Below are 24,327 nucleotides of genomic sequence, written 5' to 3'. Positions count from 1 at the left end.
AAAGGGTGCAAGTGCTAAAGAAACTGCCCCAAATTTTGTGTTTGCTCATTTAAATGTTGAGAGTCTGAGTGTGAAGCATCAGATATAACCATGAAATTAATTTCAGTATAAATAAGATGGCTGCAATCATGAGAATCTGGAAGAAAACAAAACTACTGGCACACAGGCACACACAGACAGACAGATACACGTGAACATGTTGCCTCGTTGTGACTTTCACACAGAAAACACTTAAATTTGTTAAAGTCAGGGTGATAATTAGGATGTTGTCTAATGGGAGATTTAGGCTAAGTATCTGTAAAGACACCAGAAATCTGAGAATTACAAAGAAAGGTTTGGTTAATCATCTCTCATCTTTAAAACATTTCATTCTTACTAATTAGGAGCTCCTAAATTTTTCCAGAACTAGGCTTACCATGGAAAGTTTATTTCAAATGTAGAAATTCCTTTCCAGCCTTTAGTTTAACTACAGGATCCCACTTAAGTCTAATTTCTCTTCAGATTACAGAGAATGTTGGACAGTCGGGCAACATCGTATCATCATCTTCTCTCCATTTGTGACGAAGAACCCTGACAGTTACAAGAGGGACGGCTCAGATAGGTCTTAGCTCATACTTCATGAGGCCACAAGTGCTGAACACGAGCGCTGATCAAGTAAGAAGCCAGAAATACAGGACTGTAGAGAGCTTGTTAAGTGATGATAATTTAGATCTAAGTAAACTTAAATTTGGTAGCTTGAAGGTCTTCTAGGATAGTTTGGCCACGTATGATGTAACTGAAGAGGACTTTAACTTTCCTGGGGGAAAAAGTCTAACTCCTGCATTTTCCAAGGAAACTTTGAGAAAAGTGAATGAAGTGAAGGGGATGGTTCTTAGAAGAGTCACTAGCCCTCTAGAGATTAAGAGTTTATCCTGGGCGCAGACACACCTGTGTTCTATTTTTATTCCTGGGGAAAATAAAACGGTTTTAATTATTGTAATATTTGAAATATACAGAGGGTGCCAAAAAATGTATATACATTTTAAGAAAGGAAAATCTATATTAAAATAGTAATACTCAACATATACCGATAACATAAGATGAATACAAGTCAGGTGCATCCATTTTTTTGGCACCCCCGGTATATGTTAAGTAAAATTCTAAATACAATTCAAAACAATGCACTTTTGGACTGGCCATTCAGTCTATCAGCCGGCAGGCATGTAATTAATTAAAAAGGAAGTTTAGAACATAAAGCACACACAGACATGGGGACTCAGGCAAGAAATTCATGGTAGAAAAAGGAATTCTAGTTGAACCAAAACATCACCGTGTAATACTTTCAAGCTTGGGTTAAAAAATACAGATGAAAGCATGGATTAAACCCGAGCTTCAAAGACACTGTGAAAAAATCCATGTTGTTTCACATTCCTGTGATTGCAAAGTCTGGGACTACATTGTAGAATGTGAGGTTAAAAGGATAACTATTCCGAAGGTGATTTCAGCTCCAGAATCTACAGAAAAAACACTCCGACTAATTCATTTCCTTATATTCAATGAACACTTACTGAAGGAATATTTCATATCTTCCAGGCATTGTGTTGAAGTATGAGATCTCAGAAACAGTTATTTATGGCTCCAATACAAGATGTGACCTTCCACAGACAATAACTTGGCAAGCTTCCAATTTATGTCTTTCAATAATAATATATAAATGTCCTCAAAAAGGGATTGAGAATTTTCTTGCATTTTCCAAAGTGCAGAGCTAAGTGCCATGTCAAGCTGTATGTTAAAATTTAAATAAAACACTCAGGCAGAGATGGTAACTTAACAAAAATGGCAGGTAACGCCACGATTGCAGGCCTGTGACTACCCAGCTCCAGTTTTAATTACATGGGAGAGTTTCATGCATTTGTAGATAAGAATTCAAACACTAAAAAAACAAGATAAAGAGTTATAGCTAAAAAGCCAACCAAGGACATAAAACAGAATTATAAAACTATTCAACTAGTCCAAATGGTGGGGGATAAAAAAGAAAAAAAGGAACGGATGGGACAAATAGAAAACAAATAGCAAGATGATAGATTTAGGCATATTCATATCAATCACTTCTTTAAATGGTCTTCTCAATCAAAAAGCAAGACCCAGTTACATGCTGCCTCTAAGAAATGTACTTCAAATATAAAGACAAATAGGTGAAACAAAAGTACAAGGATGAAAAAACAATGCACTATAACATTAATCAAAAGGAAGCTATAGTAGCTTAATTAATACCAGATATAGTAATTTCATAGCAAAACATATTACCAGGGATAAAGAAGGTTGTTTCATAATGATAAGCAGGGTGAAAGAGAACCTAACAATCTGAATGTTTATGCACCTAAAAACAGTTTCGAAAACCACAAAGCAAAACCTGATAACATCACACGAGAACTAGGCCTACTCACAGTTCCAGTTAAAAATGCCAATATCCCTCACTCGGTCATGGACGGACCAAGTAGACATAATGTACACACATACATGTTCAACACATTCCTTATGTCCAAAGTATCCTCTCCCTTGAAGCCTTATTGATGAAATCTATGCTTGCATTGCTTGGTAAGCCTTTACGAGCACAGACCACTGAAAACCACAAACAAGGCTCCTCGCTGCTGATGTCATGACTGACTAGGGCTGCCCCCAGGGAAGGCAGCTGCTGCTCTGAGCAGGAAGTTCGAGGGCTACTTCCTCACAGTTCACTAAAAATCCTTAGAGTGCAACCAAATCTCAGCTCTTCTTGACCTCAGTTACATCACATAGAATAAGGGGGTTGGGCTAGGTTACATCTAAAGTCCTTCCAGCCTTTGTGGTTCCCTAATTTAACTCTACCATGAATGGTCATCATCCCAGGTCTATCAAAGCAAGTCAGGCCTTGCACTGGGAGTTCCTGGGAAGCCTGGCTGACTCCTCTGGGGAAAATTGTGTCTGTGGTGCTGCAATGACCCTGTGACCCTTTAACCTTCAAGATGGACCTTGTGAGTCACGTTGCTCATAGCATGTCTCCAGCTTTCTTTCTGATGGCTTTCAGTCCCCACTGCCCCGAAGCCTGCTGTCTGTGCTGGACCCTTCACGAAGCGCTGAGGGAAGTCCTACCCGAGGGGGGACGGCCTGCAGAGCGGTGATGTAGTTCTCCAGCGCCAGGCGGCGACGGTCGTTGAGCATGGCTTCCACTCTGGCCATGTGTGTCTCCACCAACTGCTGTCGCTCATTGGCTGCTTCCTGCTCCAGAGATTCCACTTTCTCCTGGAAATGCTGGAACCGCAAACACATGCTCGAGTCAATGGGGAAACGAAACAAGTAGGACGCAGAACACATTCCTGTCTTTTAAAAGGGATCTCAAATTTCGTTTTCTTCAAAGATTTCAGTCCTTCCAACATGTTGACTAATTTAGCATATTTCATGGGTTCCCTCCCTTTCCTGCTTTCAATCCTCAAACCTAATTTCTCATGGCAAATTGTTATTTTTATAGGGTCCCTGAAAACTGATTTGACTAACCATAATGTAGGATAAATTTCTGTAGTCTTGAAACTCTAAATTACACTGCATATTAAAAAAATTCCTCTCTTACTCAAAGTATTTTAATTTAAGGAAATGACCACGATAATCTCACATTTACTTAAGGCAATTTTGAGAGGGGCTCCAGTCAAAAATTCTAACTATCGCACAATTTTTGCCAGGGGAAGCAGCAGCAGCAGATTATGGCAACCAAAAAGATTTATTACTAATAAAAAGTAGATTGCAAGTAACAGGAGGCATTTTATGGAAATGAATTATAACTTGAGCTAATTGGGAGGAAATATAAGGCATGGTTTCAGCAATTTAATTACTAGACAATGATTAGCCATAGGCCAAGTTGATGAGAATAAGAACAATCACATATGAGGTTCTAGCAGACGATGGGAAACTCATAGGCACTCAATATACAGGCACTCAATTGCTGGCATGTGCTGCCCGGTGGAGAAGGGCTCAGGTTTTACCTGGATAACAGCTTTCTTATCAGCTTTAGGCAAGTTCTTTGCTTGACGTTCTGCCTCTTCCCATTCTCTCATGACCTAAAAAATAAGAAAATACTTAAATTTAAAGTCAACAGTTCTTTTTTCAAATATAATTAGATTTTATTCTAGATATGACATTTTAAACAATTATCACATTCCAGTCATACCTCCCTCTAAGATATAAATAATCTATCATAACAGTATATTGAACATAAGTGTTCACATTTATTTCAGCAATATGGCCATTTGAAACAAAGTTGGGTCTTTTTTCTTTTCCTGAGAAATGGCTGAAAGTCATTTTATTTGATGTGTACAAATGTCGACAATTCATAAAAGCCATCTATTTCCTGATCAAGGCTTTCCAACATTAAATTGAACACGCTGGTTTTAGTCTTTTGTGAAAGCAACTTATAAAATTTCAAAATGCATATTTGAAAAAATACGCATTTTGCAAAGCGGGAAAAGCATATACAATAACACATATATAATAACATTTTATGCATGTGTATACATTCCACGAACACAGTGCCAAAAAGTAGAACATATGAGAGGAAGGAAAAAACTTCAGGAAAAAAGACTTCTGTAGTCAGAAATTCTGAGATCCACCTCAGGATCTCAGGACCTGATGCGATATTAGAACCCTTGCCTTGCCAACCCACATCACAAACAGCAAAGAATGCCCTAGATCCCCCTACAAGTTCCAAGAGAGTACACATAATATATATTCTGAATGTAGCAAAAGGTATTCTTGGTAAGTAACGCTAATTTGATGACCAGGCTAATCTGTTTTGTAGGAAAATGAAGTTTCCTCTCCTCATTCTGAATGTTCACCCAGGATTTCCCCGAGACAAGTTCACTCACTGATCTGAATGCAAAGAGAAAAATGTCTGCAGCTGTGCATGTTGTCAAAAGGAAATGATTTGACATTCTTACCACATACGGCAGCGTTTTCCTTTTCAAGTGTACTTGCAGTCAAGTAGTGTTGTTTATTTGTTTGTTTGTTTTAGATTTTTGTTTTTAAAGCACAAATTATACCTGAGCTAGGTAAAATAAAGAACAAAAAGATCAAGTGAGCAAAATACCTGTCTGTAGACAGATGTTTACTTGCATACTTTGTGGACTTCCGAACCATGAAACCACTTGATTTTTGTACTATAAGAGCCTGTTATTTATAGGTATTTATCCCTATGGATTTGATTTTTCTGATGTCCCTCAAAATTGGGGGGAGGGGGAGGATGGAAAAAAAGACTTGCAATAAATAACTATTGATAGAGAAATTCTATGGGATAACACAACATCAAATCACCATGTGGGTTTTTAATTAGACACTTTATTGTTCATTAGCATTAATTTGTTGTATAAGATACAAGACAACCTTCCCCATGTTGTTTTCATGAAATTATGGAGAAAACAAGATGGAAGGAATTCTCTACTACTCTTGATGAGCATATTAAAAAAAAATGACCTAAAAAGTTCAAAGTAAAATTGGGGAAAATGCCCCATCGCTAAGAAGAAGAACAGAACACAGAAGAAAAGAACAGACTGTCCCAGATTTTCTGGTGTCTCTAAGAGTTGATTAAGTGCACCTGTGGGGAGGGAGCTATTGAAGACTATTTTTGCTTTATGGATGAGAGAAGCCTTGCAATCAAAATATTTAAATTTCCTGCTTTGAGAATGTTCACAGTGGTGGCATTCTACCATGAATTCTTCAGGCAGGAACCTCAAAATTAGGTTGAGAGAGAAGTCAAATGTTTTACTGGGATGGGAAAAACTGATTTCCCACATTACATTAAAATTTTCACCATCTCATTTTGAATATTGAGAACCTGAACTTTCAGCCTTGGGCAGAGAATTGAAAATAAGTATTCAATAGCAATAAAATAAAATTTTGATTTTCAGAGAAGGAAGGCTATAAACCAAGATCTTTGTGATTCTAAAGACCATGTTTTTGTCCCTTTGGCCCAACTGGCCATTACAAAATGGCAAATCTAGCCGGTGAGCAACTTTTACTTCTATTTGGTGAGAGGAAGAAGGGCTGTTCCTAAGATCTTGATGCTTATCTTAAAGATGATAAATTTAGAGAAAGGTCAACTTTCGTTTTGAAGAACTTCACTTTAAGGATACGTTAAAACTGCTAAATTCATAAGTAATAAGAGTCCTTATAAACTATTTGGCGTCTTATATTTACTAGGCGCTATTCATAATATACAGCGACAGAAATCTACATGTTTAGAGTTATCATGAGCCACAAAAAAAACCCACATACCAAGAAAAACCCCATCCCAAAACCGAAATCCTCTGTATGTCTCAGAAAATAACAAAAACTAAAGGAACAAAAATATCAATTAAAAAGACGAATATTTTTAAATTAATAGATGATGTATTACAGAATTGCACACCTGAAATCTCTATAACTTTACTAACAATTGTCACCCCAATAAACTTTAATGAAAAAAAAAATTCTCAGGACCTGGACTTTGTGGTTGCTATAGTTTCAGGTGTATAAAACAATGCAATACTTAGACGTTTATACCCCTCACAAAGTGATAACTTCCGCCCAATCTACTACCCCTCTGACAGTGCACACAGCCGATACATTTCCACTGTCTCTATTACTTATGCCTGTACCCCTCTTCCTGTGACTATATATATGTATAGTCATACATATAAAATTATTCTTATAAAGCAATTTTCCACTGCATGCATAAAAGTATCCTATCGTCTGGATTTGTGGGTCTTCAAAGACTTGGCAGATTCATGCAGAAAAAATAACAACCAATATGTAGAGATTTAAGGGGCAGGCAAGTTCAAAGTCCCAGTCCCAGGATTCAGTACTACAGATTGTGAAGACAAATGTTGATCTCAGGCATCTCACGCTCCTATGACAGCTCCAGGGTAACATCTCTTAAGTTACCTCAGATACAGCTAATGACTAACAGATGAAGAAAACCTATCAAAACCTATATGAACTACGTCATGGGTTAAACAGATGTGCTAAAATAAAATTAAGCTACTATTCCAGGAGAGAGCAATATCTGAAACTAGTAGAGTATCTGAAATCAGTTATCTAACTTAAGATCAAAACGACCAAGTATACTGGGAAAAACAATTCAGGATTTGTACTTTTTTTCCCTCTTAAATAATGACTAATTCAGTGAGTTCAAGAAAGAAATGTAAGGTTAGTAAGGTGACTTATATAAACTTATAGGGACTAAAAGTTTGCAATCCAGCTGGAGAGATAAGATATACGTGTATATATTAAAAAAATCACTCATAAAATTGGGGAGCAAATATCTCTGTAGCATATAATGAAAAGTAAGAGCGTTGACTGCTCGCCCCATTCTGAGGACCATATGGGGTATGAGGAATGGGTGAGATTTGCCATGAGAAGTGGAAGGGCATTTCCAGGAGTCAGTGCTGAGAGCAGCGGGAAGTCCAAGGTGAGCTGAGCATGTGTGGAGCAGAGAGGCCAAACCAGCACAGCAGTTTAATGCTGCTAGTAAGACGATGCGAGCAGCTGATGTGAAGAGGAAGTAGGAAGACTGGAGTTGGGGTGCAGGGAGTTGGGGGATGAGGGAAGGCACTGGAAATACCAAGTTGAGCATTCAGTATATATTCTTGGTATTGCTCTTTTTTTTGGACTTCATTACCTCAGATATGGATTTTGAAAGCTTTAGAAACAAGACATGAGATAGAGTTTAAGTTGAAAGGATGTCATCTCAGTGGCAATAAGTATGACTCGTAGTCATCCTATGTTTTTAAAACAGTGATTACATATCAGCTTGTGGCTTTCCTAAAGAAAAATCCTATTTTCCAAAAGAATTGGCTTCAGCTGAAACCTCACGATTCCAGTCCAACTAGCTTTATTCAACTCGCTTTTAAGTTTTCATCATGGGCAGCAAGTAGAACTGCGCAAGTATTGGGATTATGTTTCTTTTTTTCCTTAATGTTACTATTCCTAAGTAGTCCCAAGTCTTATAATCACTCACCTTAAAAAAAGGAAAAAAGAAATTGTGTTGTACCTTTCTAGATACATTAGTGGTTCTAGGTTTTAAAACTTAGGCTCTATTAGTATTCAGGTTTAGTGAGGCCAACACATCAGGAGAAAACTACCACTGAAAAGAAGTCTATTGCTCATAGTTCCCAAGGCACATGTGGAAGTACCAGGGTTGGGGAGGAGGCAGAGACAGTGAGGGGAAAACGCGGAAAGAAGCCTGTATCGTGGTTTTAGCAGGAAGGAATGAGTGAAGCAGGGAAAGCAGGCTAAGTGGGTACAGGCTAGCTTGGAAAATTTGGAGGGTGCTCTGGAGTATAGGGGCTGTCCCTAGTTGTCTGGTACCTGGCCTTGGGGTGTGTAGGACAGGTGAACAGGGGTCTGGGGTAAACAAACCAGATGAAAGAAAGTAGATGGGGGTATTGATTTGGTTTGTGTATAAGAGATAGGCTTGCAGGCCAACCATTTGCCACCTCTAGGAATTGGCTAACCTTGGGTGGGGCAGTCTTCCTGGGGTTAGTAAGGCGCCAGATGTTAAATCATCAGAAAACACAAAAAATAAAAAGGCATATTGACAATAGTCTACTAATGATTTATGACGATCTTAGAAAATACATAGCAGACTATTTCATGAATCGTTTCATGTTTATCATGAGACCTTTTAAGTGTTTGTGCCAAATACAACAAAAATTTTCACACCTGATGTTTACCACAGATTACTAACTCCAAAAAAAGAATGGTTGACTTCAACCTAAGATCTGTCTCCATTCATTCATTTACTTTCCTGAAATCTGATTTGTAAATAAGTGCCAGATACATATATGGTGAATGAGCAAATGAATGAATGAAGACTGGGAAAGGGCTAAAATTCTCAGTATTATCTAACTCTAATACAACATCCAGCACCCGGAAGTAGGCGTAGCTTGTATAAATTATAGTTGATGTTACATATAAATTAGCTATGTTTTGGACACAAGTTATTTTCAATTTGTTTCACAAAGAATCTACTAAAAAAATAGGATTTGAAGCACAATGTAGTGACAAGAGCACTGCCCAAAGAGCCAGAAAAGCTTCTCTGTGTTACTTATGTTGCTCTGTTCTCGAGTGGGAAACAACTCTTTTGAACTCTTACTACATTATCTATCACGTTTGGGACTAGATGAAACCATAATTGTAGTTCACTTTAGTTTTAAGTTTCTATGGTCCTATGAATTAGCTTTGTAAGAAATGAAAAGTTCCAAGTTATAATAATCAGGTATTTAACATAAAAATTCTTCCACTAAAGAACATTTTAAGGGATTGTAACGGACAACATGGTGGTTCATAGGTACTACATATACACAGAGTAACAAAATCATCGAGAATGTTGTACACAGACATCTGTGTTTACAAAATCCCATTACACTACCAGCTATACCTGGATCTTTCTTAGGTGGCATGCCCAAGGAGGATACAAGAAGACCCCAAATCAGTACCCTATGACAAACATTTAAAATGAAGATGTTATGTCTTGAAGGATCGGATAAAATTAAAGGCTCCTACCCACCCCTGGACATTCATCTGCCTTTGGGACCCGCAGAGACTCCGTGGCAGAGGCAAATCCAGATTTCCCCTTTATTGCCGGGCTGAAGCACGGAAGAGTCACATTTACCTGGGACATTCGCTCGCGATGCTTGGCCTCCAGCCTCTCTTTGGCTTTCTGGAAATGGGCGTGTTCATTCTCGTCTCCAGGTGTCTCGAGATACTTGTCAACGGCGTCGGGTGTGCTGGCTGCTGTTGTCGGAACTATAAAGTAAAAGGGAAGGAGATGTGAGAAGAGAAACAGAATATCCAACCATTTCAAAGAAAGCCACATTTTCCGTTTATTCCAGAACCAAGAATTTAGTAAAGAAGCACATACAAGATGTTAATGCTGTTTAAGAAAATACCACGAGACAATTCGCAGCACGGTTAAAGATGTGTTTTACCCCTTTCAAGTACAGGGTGAAGGAAAATCTTGAAAACAGTCCATTTTGTGATTATAATATTATATTTAAAATTCTTTGCAAAACAAGGAGCCACAGAGCAAGAACAGCTGCTGTTTGATACAGACATGTTGTCCCAAATCTCTACGTTTTGCTGGACTAGTCTTTGTAATCTTAAAAATAAGTATCATCAATATCACACCTTAATATTCCTACAAAAACCACAGAAATCTCAAAATTAGCCTACTGCAGAATAACTGCACTTCAGAGGAAAGGTAAATCCTATATTACGTATTTTTGATAGCTTGATGAAAAAGCCCTCTTTTGTGAGAAAATATGTGAAACACTACCAGAACACTCAGAAACGTCAATAAATGCATTTTTTGAAATCACAAAATGATCTTTCTACCTTCACCCATTTGGCAATAGTGAACTGACTCGTTAGGCTACTTGTGAAAAAGAAAATGATTTCTATTTTGCTTTCCACTGATACTGCTGAGCTACATTACTGAATTTACATACTGAAGTAACATATACTGCCATATTATGTGGAAACACAAATATCCATAAAGTTGAAGGGTGTATGATAAAACAAAAATGTCTCAACTCATGAGCTGACGTATTATAATGCTTATACTACCAGTTTTCCAAAAGATTAGTAATGAGTAATGAGAATTCATAGCATTTGAGCTTATTTTTAAAAAATAAATAAATAAAGATTTTGCTTTAAAGAAACCATGTCAGCCTAAAAAGAAAAAAAGAAAGAAATTAGGTGTTTGCACTATGTTTTCAGGTCAAATCAGTTTAAGTGTTTCATTCAAAAGACAATTCAAATTTAACTATTCTTCACTAATCTTCTCAAATTATATTTGAGATATAATATCCCAAAGAGGACTTAAATGAAAAGAATTTATGGCTAGGTCATTTTGAAACTAAATTCTAAGATAAATGTCAAGAAAACAACTTTTGAAATGTTAACAATCCAGTGGTCCCAAGATTTGAACCCAAACCAGAGGCTTTTCTGTTACATAATTAAAGACTATCTTTACTTTTAAAGAGAAACGTTTGCTCTGATTTCTCCCCTTCTATTTCGATCACTGTTTAATAACTATTAAAAAAAAAAAAAAAAGGAAAAAAAAAAGCAATCTAGGTGTCTATCCAGATGCTGCTTTCAAGGGCAACGTAGGGCTATTTCTGGCATTTTTTTCAAGATACTGTGTCCACCCCTCCTCCTGCCACGAGGGTATTTTGAATCTGTTGGTCTGGGATTGGCACAGGCAGACATGGTGAAAAACATCTGTCCCCAGCTTCTGTGTAGTAGGTGTGGGAGAGAGTTCTTCAGCAACAAAAGGGAGAAGGAAGGAAAGCACATGAGCTTTTGCTATCAGGCACACCTCGATTTCAATCACACCTTGATTTCAGTCTTTATTAGACTAGTTGTTACCCAGGGCAAGTCACTTGAGTACTCCATGCGCCAGTTTTTTCATCTATCACACCAACATTCTAGAAGTGTTGGGAAAATGAGATGTCACACCATGTGTTAGTCACTCTGCAGAGAGGGTAGCACACCGGGCACCACTTCTGGGTTAGTGTCTCCCCTTCCTCCTTTGCTCATTACATCTTAATTCAAATCTTAGAGCTTATGCAATAAGCTCTAGAAAATGAGCTACTTTTAAATCAAACCATAGAAAATGGGCTACTTTTAATTCAAAGCCCCTGAAAGTGAATTACACACAGGATCATGAAGTGCTATCTACAGAAAAAAAATTTTTTCTAAAAAATCTTCAGTCTCACACACATAAAAGGCTGAGATTTTTGAAAAGAAGTCCTTATTTTTTAAGATCGAAATATACATTTCAATTTAAAATCCTTTTTGGAGAAAAAAAAATCAAAGGTAAATGTTTTCCTGCATAAACTCACTCTGCAAATATTTTTAACTTAATCATTCCCCCAACTTGAAATGGAAATGATATTTAGCATTTAAATTTGTTTCCCATGGTTTTAATCATTTTCTCATCATTACCGGTACAGCTCAAATGAGAACAAGTTAAAGTTCTCTTGGCATAGTACAACCTGGCAGAATGACAAATAGGCAACCCATATTTTACATTTTGAATAAATTAAAACGTATAAAAATGTTTGGGGGTCTAGTCTCTGATTAGGATAGCCATCAGCTGTAAGTGTCTTCACCACAGCATGGCACCCTCTTTGGAAAAATGGAATTATAAAAGTTATTATATAAGTAGAAAGGTTCTCTAATTCTTACCGTTTGCAAATATTATCTGCTATGTTATGGAAAGGAAGTAAACATGAGAATAGTAGTCTCATTAGCCTGTAATCTCATTAGCCTAAATTGAAACAGCTTTGCAATACTAAGAATAAAAGAATAAAGAAATGAGCATGTGAGGTACATTTAACAGGATTAAGAGGATTTCAAGTATTAAAACTTTTGTAGGCACATGGAAATAAACACACACCGTGTTACATATTTATTCCATTTAATCAAGAAATATTTCTCTTCAAGTAAATCCTTGTTACTGATCTCTGTTACTCCAGCTGAGGACTTCAAGGGGAGCTCTCTTTTAATCTTTAATTCAAACTTTTTAGCCACTCATACTAACAATCCATCTCAATGAGTGTGACTGAAGTTTTCCTGTATTCATACCAACCAGCAAACCTAATCTCTGTCTAGTCAAAAACAGAAGAATGATGATACATCTTGATATTTTAAAATGAACTTAGGATTTCATTATCAATACCCTGCAGCTGGTGAGGAGGAAGGGGAGAACATTTGAAAGAGTTTGGACAGACAGCTCATCTTCCATTTCTCCAATATTCCTACGTCCTAAAAGACACTGTCATATCAGGACTGACAGCCATTTTGTGACAAAGTCCACGGCTGGCCAGAGACATCATAACAAGGACGGCAGCAGGGGCAGGAAAACCTGTGCTCTCTATCTCTACCCTTCCAAGGTGCTTCCTTTTGGGAAAGGAGAGGCTCAAGGAATAGCAGAGTATTTTCCAGGGCACATCCGAATAGAAAGCCGTATGTCATGTCTACTTAAAACACTGGTCTCTTTAACCACTTAGGGAGTGGAAATAAACTGGTTTTAGGAGGGTTTATTTTTTTATTTTTTTAAACTACCACAAGTAGTTTATACTGTTCAGACACCTCTGAGTTCCCTTAGGTACTGTGATATGGGCTCAGATTTCCAAGTTGGCCAAATAATAAAGCTTCCATTCATTAGCTAGGTCTACAGTGCAAGGCACTTCACATGTGTTCCCATTTAATACGTGGGGGGAAGGGAAAATTACCCTATTACATATACTGCACAGAGGGGAAATCCAACCATTTAACATACTCACTCGCATTCCCAGACACACACAGATAAATCTGAATTTAGGATTAGGTAAACCAAGAAAAGGCTAGAAAGTTCATCTTTAGAGTAGCAAAGGGCTAATCCGTCGAGACGTCCGGGACACTGGAAAGGATTTGTTTGGTTAATGAACAACATGAATTGGCCCAAAATATGCTTTGCTATGACACCTGTCGGTCCATTTTCTATCAAACAGCTGTCCCCGCGCTGCATGCTATGTAGTGAATGACCTCCAACCAGTGTTGAGCAGAAGCAGGATTATGAAACAGGGTCCATAGAAAGATCCCCCAGATCTTAATCTGAGGAATCTCTGAGCCCTAGGCCCCGGCTCAAATATGCTCATTCATACTTTCTGCAAGCGAGCTTACTGGGGACAGTCCTCTTTCCACAGAAAACCAGACTTAAAACTCAGGGTTAAACACCTTTAGCTCTAGGTTTTGACCTCTAGCTGCCAAATCATAAGCAGCACTCCCCCCATCATATACACGGGTTTTTGACTTTCAAATGACCCTCACACCAATTTTTCTTAGTCTCGCAACAGCCTCGTAGAATGTGGTAGGTAGGGTATTTACCTTTCAGTACTGAGCATGGATGTCTCCACATCAATACCAAACGAAAAAAATACAACAGGAAAGCAGTTCCCATTGACAGCACGTTACTGCCTCCAGGGGAACATCCTGCTTCCAAAAATTCCGTGGCATTCTGGATGAGTAATGCTTTCGATAGAAGCCTCATCCCATTTTCCTTTTGCAACCCTGGGAGGTCAGCAGTGATCTGAGACAGTCATTGGGATGTAGACTATGCTGCCCTGAAAGTGCTTGTTCATTTCCTTAACCCTGCGTTCAACAGATAGGACAGCTTCTATTCTGTGTGAGGCAAATGGGAGCAACCCCTGAGCAAACCAAGACCCTTGCCCTCGTGGAACTATGTTCTAGGGAGAGAAATAGCAACCTTGAAAAAAAGAAATCACACTGTTAAAATGTGATTTGTATTATGCAGAAAAAGGAAAAACAGAGCAGGGTTGAGAAGAATGAGGACTGCTGGGGGAAAGGGGTGGGATGGGGGGAGACACCGCAGCAGGAGAGGGGGTAAGTGCCCAAGCCGGATCTGACTGAGAGGTGACGTTCACAGAGGAGCTGATGCCACACTTTCTAATTACCTGCTGGAAGAACACGGCAGGCACATGAAGAAACTAGTATGAAGTCCCTAAAAGAGGTGAGTGTGTCTGGAAAATTCCAGGACGAGCCAGGTCAATGGGGCCAGAGCTGAAGCAAAGGGGAGAGTAGTGAGACAGGAAGAATGGAAATGGGTGCAGATCACGTAGGGCCTTGGGGCCACGGTCAGAACTTGAGGAGCCAACTGTAGGTTGTTCAGAGGAGGGGGAAAATGGGGTGTGATCTCTCTGCCTGCTGAGGGACAAATCAGAAGGAAGGCGATCTCCCAAGAATAAAAGGTAAAAAGGAGGGTGGCTTGGAAAAGTAGCAGGGAGGTGGTGAGAGGCGCTCATGGACGGTCCCCACCCCGCCCCCAACAGACAGGATCAGATTCACTTCTCCCTCTTACCACAAAACGCTATTACCTAAACTACAGGTAACCAAACACTGAAGGAGACACTGTTTTCACATGTCTGTGAAAGTTCATTTCAGTTTTAAAAATGATGCACCAAGGCTTGTCACAACATTTCCACTTCACATTGTAATCTATGTCTCTTTTTTTGGGGGGGGTGGGTGGGGAGGAGCAGATTTGTTTCCAGTTTATGAATGAATCCTGGTGCTATACCCAGTGTTCCTGTCACAAAATATACCACCATCATCGGGGAAACGGTGCCAATGAAACATTTCCATTCCTCTGCTTCCCCTGAGAAAACTTGATGATTACAGAGGAAATTACTTCAAAAGGTGGTGAAAACGGGTATATTACCTTCAGAATGTGGTAGAAATCATTCTCCTTTGTCCATTTGGAGAACCTCTGCATCAGACACACCATCCAATTTAGCAGCTCATGCTCCAAGGACTCATTTTAGTTATGAGGTTGGTGCAAAAATAATGGTGGTTTTTGCAATTATTTTTAACTGTTTAAACTGAAATTACTTTTGCACCAACTTAATATTTTATCATCACCACACAGTACTCCATTTCATATGCATACTAAAGACGGCAAGAATGTGGAGTCAAAATGAGACAGGAAAAACTGCCCCAATCATTTTGGTATTTGTTTCCTCAATCTCTAGGGTCATAATGGGCTCAGGATGCAAAAATAGGAATAAGTCCACCTTCAAACAGTAACAACTGTGATCATCTATACCAGGCCACGAAGCGAATGTTTCTCTTAATTGAGGCCCATAAATGGCATTTAGTCAATATACTAACATTAGATTCTACCAAGAAAATTTGATTAGTCTACTTTTGTCAGCAGAAAGGCAGTTTATCTCTATAGCATTGACAACAGAAGATGAAAGTAAATTAACACCTATATAAGTCATTGCCTTATCACTGCAAATGCTATTTTATACAGAGCTAGCAATACTGTCCCTTGAAATGGCTATGATTTATATGAGAGGTAGCAATGAGGATAATTTATATATAGGTGAAATATAAACCTGTAAAGAAAGATTTTATGTGAAAACTTAATCTCAAAACATGGCAGAGCTTTGCAGCCTGCCACCTCAACTTAAAAAACTAAAAAAGAGGCTCCATTTCTCTAATTCCAAAACAGGTGAAATCCCTAACACACGCTAAACTCAAGTATTTATCACCCCTACCAGGTCTGAGTTAAAGAAACCATTTATAAAGTGAAAATAAAGTGTGTGATCCTTAAATGTGGTACTAGACTCTCTAAAAAAACGAACAAAGGCACTTTCCCCTGACATGCCCTTGAATCACACTTACTTTATAGTCAGTGCAATCATAGTTGGCAGGCTATCAATGCATCGTGTGGACATAAGGTAATAAAAATGTAATCTATGCTGTGTTTACTTGAGTCAAGCTACATTTCTTTTTTATGCCTTATAGACACGTACCGACGTGACAATTTTGTCAAATATGTGAAATGAGCATGAAAATGAATGCTGGTGTTATTTTTATTAATAGCTATATACTACTCAACATCATGCACCAAAGTTTAAAAGCATCCTCAAGTCTGAATCTAAAAAATATATGTGAAGCAACAGTGATAAGAACTGGCATTGACAATTTCTTAAATTCTGCGTAAGTTTTTCTGTCAATCTGTTGGAAGCGATTGTCAACATCACTAATGGTGGATCATAAAGGGATGACCTGTCACAGTTGTTCAACACTCAACAGATGAGTTCAAAAGTCAAAATCTTCAATATTGTCCATTTTCATAGAAATGGTGGCAATAAAAGCCAGGTAGAACTGTTGACCTCTATGGAGGTCTTAAGGATAAAACCAATTTCATTTTATTGCAGCCTTCCATAGCAAGCTTTCCCGACACTTGTGTATTTTGCTTTATATTGTCATTTAATTCCATCATGTACTTGGTCCCATCACATCAATAAAACTGTCAAGTTATTGAAAGCAGGTATTTCGTTTACTTTACTGGAATCCCTCAAAATACCCAGCTCGCTGCCAGCACATCCTGGGGTTAAACCAGGGGTTGGCCGACTGGTCTCTCTTTGTAAATAATGTTTTATGGGACACAGCTGCATCTATTTATTTACCTATTGTCTGTGGCTGCTTTCATGCTAGAACTGCTGAGTTAGGTACCGTACTTATAACAGAGACCATCCTGTGGCCCACAAAAAGCGAAAATGCTATTTAGTCTTTTACGGAAAATTTTTGCTGAGCCTTTATTGACTTCTTTACTCTTGTTTGGAAATAGCTAAAGACTAGGGCACATTCATACTGTGTTTCCCCGAAAATAAGACCTAACCAGACCATCAGCTATAATGCATATAGCTTAAATTAATATAAGACCCTATCTTATTTTACTATAAGACCGGGTCTTATATAAGACCAGGTCTCGTATTAATTTTTGCTCTAAAAGACACGTTAGAGCTGATGGTCTGGCTAGGTCTTATTTTCGGAGAAATAGGGTATATACACAATGAACATTTTTTACTGCTCTGAGTAAATGAGCTTTTAAAATCTTAAATGATGGTTGTCTGAGCAAATCAATTCTTTTCGATGTTAGGTTTTCTCCCTATGATAGCTTGAAAGAAAAAGCCATTCTTTTTATCCTGATCATTTCTGGATACCAAAGATGTAGCTTCTGATACTTGTCGACCTAACAGATTTTTATAGGCACTGATGTGACATATAATTTAACGCACCACCACACCTTTGATGCTTTTAGTTGTTTTTAATACTGCTTGGCAGTTTTATAAAAACATCATAGTTCTGTTAGTATTAGGGAATGTGGTAATGGGAAGAGTTGCTTTTTCACCATTGGAAGAGCAAATACAGCTTAAGAACAATATACGGATTAAGAACCATGGTTCAAGTCTGGCCAAAGACTAAATGGCCTTGATGTTATGACAGGATATGACAACTCTGGGGCTATGGTGGTACATTCCATTCAAAGGCCACATGGTGAGTTATCTACAGTTTGCAAATTGTGTACTTCTGAGACAACAGTCTTAGAACTCGGGGTGGGGGGGTGGTTTGGGCTGATTTAATATGTTCCAGCTCTTCTTCTGTTCTCCGGAAGTGGCCTAGTCTATTCTATTATACATGGGCCATTTAGAAATCACTCTTTACCCCTTCCCCAACCTGGCACGAGACCAGACCGACACTTATGCAGAGATCCTCTAGCCATAAACCTGATCCCAAGGTATATCCTAGATGCCAAGTAACCTGTGTAGCAAGGCTAGGTGGCCTCTCTACAGACGGTTCCCTAGAATATGCTGATACTCTGGGAAACAAGGATGACACAGAGAGAGGAGGTGGGGGCGTATATGGTGACCGTGTACGTCCAACGCAGGGTTTGGTTTGCTGGTTTATTCTCTGCTTCACCAGGAGAGTTTACATTAGAGCGAAAATACTGAGACATTTAACGAATACCACAGTCAGAACAGCAACTTCTACCTTAACTTGCAAATATCGAGAGCTAGGAGAATGGTCTAACACATTCATTTTCGTAAACATTTGTTGAGAATTGGAGGCTTCTGACATTCTAACACTTCAACATGCCTTCAAGTTGATGGAAAGCAGACCTGTTTACACCAGCCTAGTCATATCTCTGAATCAGATGTGGACACACTACTCGTCTAGAGTAGAGGTTCTCAACTGGGGGTGATGTTGGCCGCCACAGGGCACATTTGGCAAAGTCTAGAGATATTTTTAGTAATCACAGTTGGGGTGGTGTTACCAGCATCTAGTGGGCAGAGGCCAGAAATGCTGCTAAATATCCTCCACATACAGGACAGCACCCACAGCAGTGAGTTATGTGGCCCAAAATGTCAATAGCGTTGAGGCTGAGAGACCTTGGTTTAGATACTGTTTGCACCAAAACTCACTGCAGGAAAAGGAACCAGAATGGGCCATTTGTCATTCTCTTTGGTCCAAACCCTTGATTCAGTCAACTGATGAAAAACTGGCATGATGCTCTTTGTGAGATCAAATGACATTGAAGAATCAGTTTGTTTGCCTTTTGAGATGCAATCTGATGGGGGAGTATTGGGGGGGAAATGGTCATACTTTCTGCTTGAAATGTAAATTAATCAATAAATATGTAAGTAATGTTACTGTTCACAAGCATTGCACTGAACAGACTGAATGCAAAACTTTATCATTGTCCAAAACCCAAATAGGCGGACACAAAAGTAATATCACAAACAACTCCGATCTCACAAGATACTTTATCCCAAATGGGAAAGGGATTTTTAAAAGGATTCAAATCCATAAGTTTATGAGTAAAACGAAAGCCTTACATCTCTATCCTTTCTATCTCTAGCTTAGATTCTTATCTATGATAACAACAAAACCAAAAAAATCAGTGTCCCTTAAAATTGAAATGCTCAAAATTTGATTTTATGACAAACATTTAAAATCTGGAAATGTCTAATTATAATCTTGACAAGAAAATTATTGTATTTATAATGTAGACCATCACACGTTTTCTCCATATATACTACCTTGTATCAGCTTAACTGACGAGCTTTTTCTATCTCAGCTCACATTTATTATTTGACTAGAAGCCAATTCAGACTGAGAAACCCGCAAAACCAACCACCTTTGTGAAAAGAGATACCCTCCAGTTAGCCCTAGGCTAGTGAAGGAGCCAAGCGCAAGCCCAAGCTGCCAAATCAAATGGGCTTTCTCACCTTCCTAGTTCTGGCTCATTTTCTCCAACTCCAGTATGCAACCTGCATTTGACATCCAGATGACCAGGACTTTTTCAATTCAAATGTGCAGCTTCGCTATAAATAAGATAGCAGAGCTACACAAGCTATAAATAACTAGAAATTATATGCTTTCTGTAGTCTGTTCGTACTAGCACTGCAAAACCCTTTCCTTGCTGTGACTGAACAGTCTCTGTAAGTAGATAAGAAAATATAACTGCTCATATCACACTTCATCCTCCTAGAAGAGAAAGGTGGCAGGATCCCAAACCCACTGCAAGGAGGTGGAGAAAATCACTGGGAAACAGATGATTACAAAAGATTTTCAACATCTGTTTGTAAGAGTTGAGGACGCAAGGATTTTGAAAATAAATTTATTCAAATGACGATGCTCACTTCCATTAACTAATAAAAATGGGAAAACACAATTATTTCACATGTTAAAATGAAATTAGCATGTGGGAAAGACATTTAATTTATTGACGTGTGCTACGTTCATGGGATTTACAAAAAAAAATGTTTTTAATATTCTTCATCCACTTTCCACTATCTTGTATTCTTAAAATGTGCTTCTGAACCTCAAATATAATTTTTCTAATCTAGAAAACAATGTCAGAACCAAATATTTGGCCATTTGGAGTATGGAGCACAGCCACAGGATCATTTAGGTTTCAAAGCTGCCATGTTTGATGGATGAGAACAAGTCACTAAACTCTTTAAGCCTCATTTTTTCATGTGCACAAAGGAAATGAGGAAAACACTCACAAAATGTAGCTGAGAAAAAATAAACAATCCATGAAAATGCCTGGTAAAATGCAACAGACCATGCAGATCAATGCATTATCAATCTTACATTGTAATATTTGGTTTTCTTCATCCTTCTATGTCTACTCCTTGCCAAACTTTCGATGTTCTTAAAAAAAAAAAAGCTTTTTCACGATCATAGGAAATATCTTTAGAGTGGTAGCAAAAACCACATCCTTCAAAAGTTATACATACTTTGAATACATTTGAATTGATGGAGGCCATTAAAAACTTTCTGGTCTATGATAAAATCTTTTCTAAATTACATTATTCTCCAAATATAACTTATCTTTAAAAAAAAGATAATTGATTTCATCAATTTTGAGACTAGATTTTTTTTTTAGGATAATATAGATACATGTTAATTTTCATTACATTTAAGCTACAACTGAAATCGGTTCGCTTCTTTCAGCAACAACCACAAGCATCAATATACCATCCTTAATTTAACTCTGGATAAATTTATTTCTGGATATAATCCAAATTTTAAACTGAGTAACTGTGTGTTTGACACCATATTTTTAAACTAAGTTAGACTCATGCCAAGTGAAATCATCACAAAGCACAGACATTGTAAGGTAGGCTGATATAACATTTCTTCATAGTAAACTCATTCTCTACATCTTAATGATAAAATCACAAGTTGGGCACCTCTGTCCCACTGGTTGTGCATTCAGGGAGAGGAGGAAGAGATAGTTCTTTCACTTCCTAAAGTGTAACAGCTGTCTTACCACACACACAATTGAAGCCAGTACATATGGATCAGATCCGTAGTTAGTACATTGCATGCATACTGAATATTTTTCAGGGAAGTAAGTCACTTATTAACATGGCCTCTTGTTAAATTGTACCATCTTGTTAGCTTTAGAAAATAAAACAGTGATGCCAAATAAAACACAATAGTAGTTCTGTATATATGACATTTTATAGAATCACGCTAAATAAAAAGGAAACTAGAAATAGAAGCAGCTTAGTCAATGCCCTTGGCCCGACATCTGAAGTTACCTGGCAAAATCAGATATAATTAATTATGAGCAAGGCAATGGAAATAAACATTTTATGAAAAGATAGGTGTTTAAGAAACAGAACCATGCAAAAAAGGTGATGATGCTGGAGTTATAGTCCAGCCATGCAATGTCCTCCTCCCCTCCTCCCCTCCGCTCAAGTGCATGACGACATACGTTTAACAGGATCTTGGGGAAGAGGCTCCTGGGTAGTCTTGAGTAAACTTTGGGACACTATGGAAAAAATAAAAGAACATAACTAAAAACAAAAATAGAAACATGGGAATGATGGCTGAAACTCACAGGATTCCACTAACCAAAGAAGAAAACAAAATCACTGAATTAAAAATAAAAACTAAACAGATACCCTAGTTTTGGCTCCGGAAACCAAAGTAAACATATAAACCTAAACTATAGCTCCACAATAACATCTTAGAATGCTGGATATTTTTGCCTCTGATAGTACACCCAAGTACCCTGTTGAAGGCTTTCTTGCTCCCATCCTTACTCTTTAGTGCCAAGCATCATCAATTCCTTTCTATCCATTCTTCATGGCTTCTCTGTTTGTTTCATCCCTTCACAGGGCAGCCTCCGCCTCTCGGTTCTAGCTAGGTGTTGAGGCTTTACTTTATTTACACTACGTGTCCATCTTTCTGACCTTTAGCCTCTCGTTTGCTTTCTTGATAGATTATTCTATAACCCACCTGCCCTGAAACAAAGTACTGATTGGCTTATCCACTACATCTTTGTTGGGAGCACCTACTTTTTACAAATCTCAGCAAAACGTGCGCCATCCAGGGCACCTTCAAAGGCTCCATCTGACCTGTGGTACCTGCTGCTTGCTCCCAGCCTGACTGAGTCAAGTCAAACTGATCAAAGGAAGAGGGTGTGTGCAGGGGCTGCCGTTGGGTTTTTTTTGGGGAGGGAAAACTTCTATTGAGGCAAATCCATCACTGCTAATAATTCTTAAAAACTCTCTTTCTTATATATAATATACATATATATTTATACTCCAAAAAATAAATCCACCTCAGGGAAAGCGAGAAAAAAGTTGGAAATAGGCCAGAAAATCTCTGCCAGCAGCTAAACCAGTAAGAATCACTTTAACAAAAGCCCTTTGTTCAAAAGGCCTCTAGGCAGCAGAATCCGCCATTGTGTTCCATGGTACCTGACCTAATTAAATTCTTTGTTTGAAACTGAAGAAAGGAGTCTTTTGAGCTAGAAGCTGCAATCGTCCAATCAGAACCAGGAAAGATGCCCGTGGGGTTACCAGCGCTTCCACCTGTTCTCACTTCTCCTGACAGAGTGGAGTCATCTCCTACAGAAAAGACCAGCAGGAACTAGTCCATCCGCTTCCACGGACAAAGGGGGCTTCACAAACAGATGGTCTTAGCAGTGCAGGTCCTGTTGTTGTTTAGCTTAATCCTGGGATCACACAGGAAAACCATTTAGATCATCTCCAGGAATCCCAGCAGGACATGGGGACTATCACCCTCTCAAGAAAAAGGGAGACAAGGCAGGAGTCTCCCAAAACAAAACAAAACAAAGCAAAACAAAACAAAACAAAGCAAAATTTTTGAATTTAGTCTTTAATTGATCACGTTGAAGAATTATTTCTTGAATCCTTAAAACTTCCTCCTCGTGAACAAAAACTAAATGAAACAAAATTGGGAACTTAATGGGAAAGGCTGTTAAGAATAAAAGTCCCATGTATCTGGTGTATTACTAACTACTTCCTGAGAACTACCCTTTGTGGACAAAGGTTCAAATCCCATTTAAGTCATTGTGACTTCATTTCTTTATCTCCCAGAGTTATGAAAAGCTTCAAGTTCAAGAGAATAGGCTTTGAAAATTATATTCCCCTTGCTTTCTGTCATTGCAGGTTTCTAAGGTTAAGAGTTTTCTTCTCTCTATTTCCAAGAGAAGACATGAAAACTTGGCATTGCAAATGTCCAAGTGTAAGCTCAGGGCCACAGGGACATTTCCGCCCTCTGGCATTTGAAGTGCATATGCTCAGTTAGGTCACATTCCCTCGTCACCACAATCCAAGTCCCAGGTTGTGAAATAACTTCAAGATACTCATCACAGCGAATATGCTTACCAATGCAACCGAAGCTTCAGCAGCCAGGCTTCCAGTGGTAAACCTTATTTGCACATGAAGTGTACACGCACAGACCTGAACACACATGTACACAGACAAACATACGTATACGTTTGCAGAAAACAGCTGAGAGGACAAAACAGAGACTCCAGCTGGGCTTACAGGAAGCACTCAAAAGTCCCTAGAGATGCAAGACATATGCCCCGCAGCTAGTAAAAGAACACATCCATGGCCATGCTTTATTAGAGAGAGATGGAGATGTGTGCTCATGATTGAACATATTGGAGGAGATGCCTGGCGATTAGAGAGGCTGACAGAAATGGGGTTAGTGGTAGCAACAGACCCATCCCCAAGAGCCAGGAAAACCAGTCTGTTACAAGGAGCAGTCAGTGGCGAGAAAGACGAAAGGTGGCCGGGCTTGAGGAAGATCCACTTACTGACGCTGCCACACACGGCCATGCAGTACTCCTCTGTGTCAAAGTTGTTCCTGTTGCCGCCACATCCGCCGTAAAAGAAAGGGGCGCACTTCCCTTCCGTCACATCAAAGTACCAGCGGGAGATCATTGCTCGGCATGGCCCCGTCTCGGCTTGTTCAGAGCACACCTCTAATCAGATGAGATGTGGGGAACCACATTTAGCATGAAAAGGTACCGGCTCACCGTTCATGTACACGTTTATTTTGCTAACACCATTAGTCCTCCTAGTGGTAACTTGCGCTGCGTAAATTAGGCAGGGTCTGCCAGACATTTACGGAGGAATTTAATGACCT

The 24,327-nt window shown here is 38.7% G+C and overlaps 1 protein-coding gene across 6 annotated transcripts in view; it reads right to left on the bottom strand.

Annotated features, from left to right (window-relative positions):
• APP (amyloid beta precursor protein) overlaps window positions 1-24,327 on the bottom strand; it is a 244,331-nt gene that overhangs the window by 70,464 nt on the left and 149,540 nt on the right. For 2 of the 6 annotated variants that reach the window (XM_019729863.3, XM_019729864.3), the window contains exons 7-11: window positions 23,996-24,163; window positions 21,635-21,691; window positions 9,659-9,792; window positions 3,996-4,070; window positions 3,112-3,270 (exon numbers count right to left, since the gene is read on the bottom strand). In XM_019729863.3, coding sequence (XP_019585422.1) covers window positions 3,112-3,270; window positions 3,996-4,070; window positions 9,659-9,792; window positions 21,635-21,691; window positions 23,996-24,163 — 593 coding nt within the window. The remainder of the gene's footprint in view (window positions 1-3,111; window positions 3,271-3,995; window positions 4,071-9,658; window positions 9,793-21,634; window positions 21,692-23,995; window positions 24,164-24,327) is intronic. The other 4 variants (XM_019729865.3, XM_019729867.3, XM_019729868.3 and 1 more) reach the window with 2 other exon arrangements.

This window comes from Rhinolophus sinicus, chromosome 17 (assembly GCF_057876585.1).
Source record: "Rhinolophus sinicus isolate RSI-liver-muscle chromosome 17, RSI-T2T, whole genome shotgun sequence".
NCBI lineage: Eukaryota > Metazoa > Chordata > Mammalia > Chiroptera > Rhinolophidae > Rhinolophus > Rhinolophus sinicus.
Note: the sequence above shows the minus strand (reverse complement) of the source record. Positions and strands in the feature narration are given on the sequence as shown.